Here is an 8,817-nt window from a genome sequence, read left to right as displayed (position 1 = left end):
CCGCTGTCACCAGCTGCAGGAGCCGCTGCTCTGCTGCTTCGCAGCCGATCGATCCCCAGCCCTGCGCCTTACAGGCAGGGCTGGGCTGAGGCTGCGGAAGTTGCCTTGAATCGTCGTGGGATTCTGCTTGGATTGCAGTGCTTTTTAGTGCCTAAATTCCCTTTTCAAGTTAAGGGCATCTCAAGTGAGGAGCTGCATGGCTTTGGGCAGCCCCTGCTCTGCGGGACCCCCCGGGATGCTGCTTAGCATCGATGCTCAGTGGCACAAGGCCACCTGGGAAAAATGAGGCACAGGGCTTTGCTCTGCCTGCAGCCAGACCCTGTCAGCCACCAACCCAGAGCCCAGGAAGTGCTGGCTGGTGATGCTGCAGCGAGGACCAGGTGAGTTCCTAACCCAGGGGCAAGCAAACTGGACAGAGGGCTGATGGCACTGCCAGTTCCTGGGCAGGACTGACATGCTGGTCCCCAGTCCCACAAGGAAGAGATGGGACGCAGGGCCGCCAGCGCCCGCAGCTCCAATTTAGGCAGTGAAATGCGGCTGCTTGTGAGTCAATGCGCCGTGGCCCATTGCCTTCAGGCGACCCGCTCTCTGCCTCCCTGGGGACCCAGATCCATGGGAAAGCAGCCATGCGGGCTGGGGACAGGCTGAGGGACGTGCCTGGCACGGTGCACCCCCTCCTGTTCAGGCCTTGGCCTGCATCAGGCTGTGCTTCCCCGGCAGCTGGCCCAGGGCTGCCTGCTCCTTGCCCAGGGCCTTTTCTGGCCATGGTTCATTGTGACTGATGTGAGCGTTGCAGAGCTCGGTGTGCCTGGGCTCTCCTGCCAGCCTCACGGCCCTGTGTGCTCATTGAGGTGAGGAGTGCGGCCAAGTCATTTGCACACTCAGACTCACCGTGGAGTGCTTGTTAATCACTGCTGTTTGTGACCCCTGGCACGGCTCAGCCCAGCCTGGAGCTGCCTTTAGCATGCTGTAGCACAGCTGTGGCCTCCCTGCCTACTCTCTGCTCCGTGTTTCTCTCTGCAGCTCCACGTCTCCCAGATAGCTTCACGCATTCCTCTTATAGAATCCTCTACCCCTTACCACCCAGGCACCACCACAATGCAGCCACAGGTGCCCACTACTCTGCCTGTGCCTCAGTTTCCCCACCTGGGCTGGTAGGGAGGAGGTTGCGTGCAACTGTCATGGCTGGGCTTGGGAATCGCCTGCTCTGGATTTCCCCACTCAAGTGGAAAGAAATCTGCTTCTAATTGCCCTACCACGTGCAGCAATGTGCATGCAATTTCCCGCCCAGGGGGTTGGGGAGGGGGGCTCCAATGTTCTGCGTAGAAACCAAAAGCAGCTGGGTGCTGGGATCTGGCTCTTGCTCCATTCCACACCGCCTCTTCCACCAGGTGCCCACACCTCAGCCCAAGGTATTGAGTGCAGGGAGCCAAGCCCGGCGTGCCAATCCCAAGGTGCAGCTCGTGGTGCTCCCTATGTGACTGCGGGCAGTGGGCTGTGTGCCTGGGCCCCCTGCCAGGCAGAGCTGCTCCCCGGGGGGGGCCTTGGCTGGGAGACAGCTCCGTGTCAGAGGCGTTTTCACAGGAATTTGTCACCACCTACAAAAACGGCTTTTTTTTTTCTTTTTTTTTCTCTCTCCCCCTTTAACAGCAACCAGAACTGAGCGAGCCACGCATGCGCAGCGGAGGAGCAGCGGCCAGGCTTTGCTCCGGGTTCCTTAGAAAGATGACTGGGGATTTGCTCCCCTCCTGGTGCTGGGAGAGAAACTGCTCCCCCCATTCGGGCACCCCAAAGCAGCTTACAGCCCCGATCCCACACGCACCCTGCCTGGGCTCCCCATAGGGACGTGCCTCCAGCATCATTAGCGCCCGGGAGCCGGCACGGCGCGCTCAAACCCATTTGAAGTGCACTTGAAAAGGGTGGATTTGATGGGAGGAATGTGACGGCTTTTTGTTCTCTGCCTCTCGAGCCCCCCGGTTGAAGATGTGCGTAATGAAGAGCTGTGACTTTCACTCGGGTTATTTTGGGATGGACTACTTTTTTTTCCGAGCTGGTGGAAGACCATCAAAGCGGTGCTTTGAAAAATGTCCCAGTGTATAAATAACTCTGCTGAGAGCATAATAACGCGGGCTCCCGCGTGCGGCGCGCGCAGACGAGGCAGACGGCATCTGCCGCACCGCGCTGCATTATAAAAAGGAATTATTCATCCCTTCCTCTAATTAAGCAGGTTTGGCACGCTCGGCGCAGGGTGCGTGCAGTGGGCTGCCCTGTGGGCAGGGGGCACGGCCTCGTCCTCCTCTTGGCTGTGAGATGGGCAGCTCCTGCTCAAGGTGGGATCCTGGTTAGGGAGCCGTTGCAAAGCCCCCCCACGCACACTTTGGGGTGCCCGGTGTGGTTCCGGGACCCCCAGCAGTGTGCCCTGGCAAGGACACCCAGCCGGGACCTCCCGGCACGGACTAATTTTAGGCGGCTCCGGAGGGGCTATTTTGGACCCTTTGCCTCTGTGTGAGTCACCTGCTATTTGCTGCTTCACAGGGGCTATTTCCGTGGCACAGCTTTACGTGCGCTCAGACAATGCTGCCCATGGGCCACGAGCCAGGTGCATCGCATCCCCCGCGAGCGGAGCGCCCTGTGCCCGTGGCACTGCATGCCCCACAGCAGACACGAGTAGCCAAAGACCACCTCCCCACCGCCCCTGGGATGTGGCTGCCTTTGGAGCCCCCTCCCCAAATTCCTCCCTGAGGCACTAGAGAGGTGCGTGTGACGCTGGGGCTAAGCTGTGGGTGCAGTGACGCTTCTGCCCAGGACGAACACCGCCCCCCACGCCACCCCTCCCAAAAAACCCACCACTTCTGAGCCCGCCAGGCAAAACCTGGGTGTTTCGGGGTTGTCACAGCAACGTGATGCACCTTTCTGGTTACCACGGCAACCCAGGGATGAAGTTTTTAAAATTCAGGCAAGGTAATTTCTTCTCATCTCTGCGGTTTCGTTATCGCTCGGCTTTGCCATTCCCTGGGGATGCAGCGCCCGGCCTCGCTCCTCTGCCAGCACGGTGGGAACTGGGAGATAAGGAGCACTGAGCTGGGCTATAGGGGGGGTGGGATGGGGTGGGGGAGGTGATGGGAGAGGGCAGGCAGGTGGAGAGGCACCCATCTGCCAGCCTGGGGGTGCACAAAGATGAGATGGGTAAAGAGGGAATGAACCGTGCCTTCATCTCCAGACCCCCTGCACCATTAATTTTCACAGTAAAGGCTCACCTGGTGGGGCAGAACAGGTCACCCCCACCCTCATGACACCCCATAGCAATGGGTGGTTGGCTGAGGGGGTCTGTGGGCACTTCATGGGGGGCTCAGCACACCTGGAACAGGCCGGGTTGTGCTGCGGGTGATGCACCACGGTGACCTCAGCATGGGCTGGAAGATGCACGGTGAATCTCATCCCATGGATGTGTGCTTGCTGCTGTCTCCCTCAGGCACCTCCTGCTCCCTCCACAGCCCTGGCTCTGGAAATATCTAGCCTAGTGGGCTCCAGAAGGGGTGGCACAAAGCTGCCATGCACCCCTCGCGTTCCCATGAGCAGCTCTGCCACCGTCCCACTGGTTTCCAGGAGAAATGACAACGATAGCTTCGCTGTTGCATTCTTAGGGCTGAAAGCCACAGGCCAGCCCAATTGATGTCCCTCACTGTGGTATCACAACTCCTGGGGTTTCTCTACCAAAGGGACCCCAAATACCCACTTTACTGGGGGACCCCACTGCACCCAGCCAGTGTCCCTGTGCAGGACACCTGGCCCCACAGATGCTGGGGTATGGGGGGATTTTATGGTCCCCGCTGCCCATGATCATTATCCCAAACTTAATTGGCACAACAGGGACCCAACCTCCATCCTTCCCAAGCAGGATGCTCCTGGGCGCCCTGCGGCTGCATCCCCATCACAGGGACATGCCATCAGCCGTGGGATGCAGGCTGTCACCATCCCTGCAGGGCTGCTGTCAGCCTGGGGGGACAGGCAGGCAGCATCTCTCTGCTGTACCTGCTGCAGCGCTTCCTTAATGACAAGTCCCCTCAATTAACTCCGCCGTGCCGGCTCATTAGGCTGCGCACGCTGAGCAGCATCTCGGCAAAGGGCTGCAGCAGTCTCACGGGCGTGCAAAGCCGGCTTGAAAATGCACAGCGATGCGCACGCACACAAAAAAAACCCACACGCGTCTGCACAGGCACATCCGCTCTGTTGCCCAAAGGGAAGATTGGAATGAGGGTCACGGCTCCTGCCTGCAGCGGGAACGCTCCCCGGGCATTTCCCCTGCAGCAATCGCTGGTAATTACAGCACCGATGGGCAAGGGGAGGATTTGCAGGGAGTGTAACGGGGAACGGGGCACAATGGTTGTTGGGGTGCAGTGGTGGTTGGGGTGCGGGCAGCGGAGCACGCACAGCCGTGTGAGATGTGAGGGCTGCAAGTCAAGGGCCCACATGCTGACACCCCCCCCCCCCCCGTCCGCCCCTTGGCCCGGGGCCGGGAGGGCAGCAGGTGATGGGAAAGCGAGCCCCAGCCTGGACAGAGATGAGAGGCGGCCTCACAGCTGCAGACACCCGATGCCACCTGCCCCGGCACATGGACGGAGGACGCTCGGGATGTCCTCGCTGTCGCCACCGGGTCCCCGTGCCCCCAGGCTGTGCCGTGCCAGGAGCTCCCTGCCTGTGGTGAGCCCCATCCTGTAGAGCCCCCTGCACCTCCATTCCAGGGAGCTGCAGAGGGGGCAAAGGTCTGTCTGTCTGTCTGTCTGCCCCAGATACCCATCTGCTGCATGCCGGCACATTCCCCTCCACCCATCCATCCATCCCCTGACCCATCTACCCGTCCATCTATCCATCCTTCTGTCCATCTACCTATCCATCCAGTCGTGCATTTACCCATTCATCATCCATTCATCCATCCATATTCAATCACCATTCCCACCCATCCACCCACCCACCCATCCATCCATATTCAAGCTCCAACATTTCCATCCACCCGCCCACCCATCCATCAATCCATCCGTCCATCCATCCACCCACTCCCCCGCCCAAGATGTGCCCCCACTCACATGCTGTCCCCCATCCACTGTCCCTGGCCCATTGTCCCTCCCACACCACGTCCATCCAACCAGCCAGCCAGCCGTCCAACCGTCCATCTATCCATCCGCCCATTCTTCCACTGTCCAGCCAGCCAGCCAACCAGCCCGCCATCCACCTGTCTGTCCATCCATCTGTCTGTCCAGCCCCAGCTGCACGCCCCGCTGCCTCCCCTCACCCTGATTCTCTGTGTTGGAGCAGAGCTCTGCAATGGTTATTAAGCAGCACCCGAGGCATTTTCCCACCTCATGTCTCTGCACAGATCACACCGACAGTGGGAAAAAACGAAACGGCGCCAGCTCTGGGGCCCGTGACCTTTCTGCAAAGCCGTGAGCTGGATGATGTGGATCTGCAGCTCCCAGCAGGCTGTGTGTGCCCACTTGTGCCCGGGGCAGCTCGGCACATTGGCAGCCACGTGGCACAGGTGAGTGCTGCCCGCTGCGGTGATTCATCCCTGTTTCATCTCCCTTTGGCTCTCTGCTCCCTCAGCCTCTCTCTGAATGATTCGCCCCGGGCTGTTTTTCTCCTCCATCAGCCGCTGTGGCACAGAGGATCTCAATGACACCAGGTACGCCGCATCCGCCTGCGAACCCCTCGCCTGCTCTCAACACAGGCTGCCAGCAGCCCTACGTCCTCCATCCCGTCCCAACATCCTCCATCCCTTGCCACTCCTGCTGCCCCAAACCTGATTTGTGCTCGTGCTTCCAGACATTTACCCTCAGCCCGAGCCAACGGGGCAGCTCGAGCCCCATCCCATCCCCACACACACCCTTGGCACCAGGGGGGATGCGGAGGGGCTGCAGCACAGTGGGTCCCAGCTCGCCTTCCCTGGTGGGTTGAGTATTTTTGGCTGACAAAGAGCTAAAGGGTGGGGGGAAGAACAGAGGGAGAAGAGAAACAAAGAGGAAAAAGGCTCCTTTTTAATGGGGTTTGAAAATGGAAATTACCCTGCGGAGGTTGGCAGGGGGGCTGGGGGCTTTCAAAGCATCCTTCCTGCCCCAGCTGGTGCAGAGCTCCAGGCCATGCGTGGCTCTGAACCTGGGCAGGGACAGGGGAAGGACACGGCTCCCACCCCTCAGACAGAGCCCGGGGGGCTGTGGGATGTGGGGTCCATGCCTGATGGGGACGGGGTCCTGTACCCCTGTGCTGGTTGCCACGGCGACCCGCTTTGCAGAGCGGAACATTACTTCTGCAGGATTTTTGTGGTGGGAAATGGATGGGGAGAGGGGAGGGCGTGCGCAGCAGGGAGCCAGGGGGTGGGGAGGGGGCTCAAACAGCCCCCAGCCCCCAACTCCAACCTCCCACCCCAGCCAGGGGGTCTGCACCAAGACTGTACATCCTCATTGTCCTGCAGAGGGATGAAGCATCCTTCTGGGGCACAGCAGCCAGCATCCCTCGAGGTGTCCTGGGGAGAAGTCCTGGGGGAAACCCCTCGATCCCCTGCTGAAACTAAGCAACAAGGAGCCTTGTGATGCCAAGAACATCCTGCAGGTGAGCACAAAGGGGTCAGCAGCAGGCAGCACCCATGGCAGCATGCATACCGAGCACCAGGGCAGCTTTGGGTGACGTACCCCCACACCTCCCTGAACTGCTCCTAATCTCACCCCGTGCCCCAAAACAGCTCTCAGCAGAACTTCCCTTTGCAGACCCACGTGCATGGAGATGCCCCAGTTTCTGGCAGCCCTTGAGCCATCCCTGCTGCCACTTGCATGTCCTCCCCAGCTCCTTTGGTGCCCACTGATGCCCACAGCTGTGCCACTGACCCACTTACACGGCACGTCAGCATCTCGCAGCTCCCCATCTCCGCTGCCTGGCTGCCTCCTGAGAGCCTTTGGTGGCCCCAGAAAACAGGGAGGTTATCCTAAAAACCCTCATCTCCCGCAGGTGACACCAAGCTTGCGCTCAGCCCCTGCCCTGAGGGCGGCCCTGTGGGACACGCGGGGCTGCTCTCCATCAGGGCAGCCCCACGGGCAGCCCCCCGCTGCCTTTCCCAGCTCGTCAGCCTGTGAGTGGAGGAGATGACATCCCCTCCCCTGCCAAGACAAACACGGCGTCGGCCAAACACGCCGCGCTTGGCAAGCGCTGGCCATCCATCACGGCGGCCACCAGCCTCCCGGCACTGCCACAGGGCTCGGGGGTCTCAGCATGAGGAGTGAGGGATGGGGCACAGCAGGGACACTGCCCATCCCTGGGTGGCGGCAGGGTGTTGGGTCCCCAGCCCCTTGCCATGCAGGCGGTGCCCCAGTAGCACAGCTTGGCTCTGGCTTGTCCCCAGGCAGAAACTTGGCCAGAGTTGTCTCCAGGCGCTTACAATAATAAAGTCCCATTTGAGCCAGTATCTGAGAGCCTGGCTGGAGGGGCAAAGGCTCAGCTATCCCGAACATGCATGGGGTTCCATCAGGGAAGCATCCCAGGGCTCCATCCTGCCTTTACCCTATGGTTTTTGCCTCTTCTCTCCTGCTCTGCATGGGTGTGCCTTGCTCCTGGCTCCCTGCATCCATCCCTGCACCAACCCCTGCATCTACCCCTGCACCCCCATCCCTCCACCTATCCAGGACAGGGATGAAAATCCCTGTCCACGCATCCATCTCTGCGTCTCTCCATCCCCATCACTGCGCCCATCCCTGCGTCCCCATCCCTGCACCCTGCTCCCTACAGCACCGAGCTGGGGCACCTCAGGAGCCTGCTGAGCCTCCCCTGCTCAACTTGGGGCATACAGCCTACACAAATTGCATTCCTTGTGCTGCACAGGACAGATACTGCTGCCTGGGCGAGCAGTCAGGCAGTTCTGGGTTACACAGGGGAGGAAGAGAAGGGGAGAGCAGCTCTGGTGCCTTGTTTAAATGACACACAAGGGTGCGGAGCTGAGCGCAAGCTGTGTCCTGGCGATGGGGACTCATGCTGGTAGGGGTTTTCCTACCCTCAGCTCCCCCAACCCGGAGCCCACCAGCACTGCGAGCAGTGATGAGGGCTGAGCACAGCCGGTGGCAGCGGCTGCCCCAGTTTTGTTGGCTGCAAAATGTGGGTCACCACCTACGGAGCGGTGACCGAGGGGACGTGGGGATGGTAGGTGACGGCTCGGTGGCCCTGCAAGGAAAGAAATGGAGCCGGGGAATGCGGGGAAGGCTTTGTGCTTAGTCCGGGCCTGGGGAAAGGGGCTCGGGAAGGGGGGGTGGGGGGGGAACCACCGCCTCTTTTCCGACATTCCTGCAGAGCCGGGAGCTCCCCGGGTCGGGTTTCGGGCATTATTTGCACTGCTGATGCGAAGCGCAGGCACACGCAGCGCCGCACGCACACCGGAGAGAGCCGAGGGCAGGGCGTGCGGGGAGCGGCGCGGCGCGGGGCTGCGGGAGCGCTGCCGGGGGCTCTTTGCTCTTTGTGGCGGGCGGTTTCTCCCCGCGCCGGAGCCGCCGCCGCCCGCCGCCGCCGCCCCGGCGCCTCTCCCGCTGCGCCCGGGCACCCCGGTACCGCCACACAAAGGCGTCCCACCGCCCGCTCGGCTCCGTACCCCCGGGGCCGGGCCGCGCCTTCGGGGCCCGCCGATCGACCTCCCCCCCTCCCCATCCCCCCCGCGTCGTCCCCTCGCGGCGCGGCTCAACAAAAGGCAGGAGCGGAGGTGAGCGGGGAGGGGCTCGAACCCGCGGCCCGGCGGGCGGGAGGGGCGGGGGAGGGGCGGGGCTATGCAAATGAGGCAGCGGAGCCCCA

The 8,817-nt window shown here is 61.5% G+C and overlaps 1 protein-coding gene across 1 annotated transcript in view; it reads right to left on the bottom strand.

Annotated features, from left to right (window-relative positions):
- Positions 1-5,738: 5,738 nt before the first annotated feature.
- The window catches only part of LOC122162982 (2'-5'-oligoadenylate synthase 1-like), a 61,341-nt gene continuing 58,262 nt past the window's right edge, over positions 5,739-8,817 (bottom strand). The window contains exon 7 of the mRNA XM_042823791.1: positions 5,739-5,973. Coding sequence (XP_042679725.1) covers positions 5,739-5,973 — 235 coding nt within the window. The remainder of the gene's footprint in view (positions 5,974-8,817) is intronic.

Source organism: Centrocercus urophasianus, unplaced genomic scaffold, assembly GCF_019232065.1.
Source record: "Centrocercus urophasianus isolate 14NV4802_14NV808 unplaced genomic scaffold, USGS_Curo_1.0 seq_22, whole genome shotgun sequence".
Taxonomy (NCBI): Eukaryota; Metazoa; Chordata; class Aves; order Galliformes; family Phasianidae; genus Centrocercus; species Centrocercus urophasianus.
This window is presented reverse-complemented; position numbering and strand designations above follow the sequence as displayed.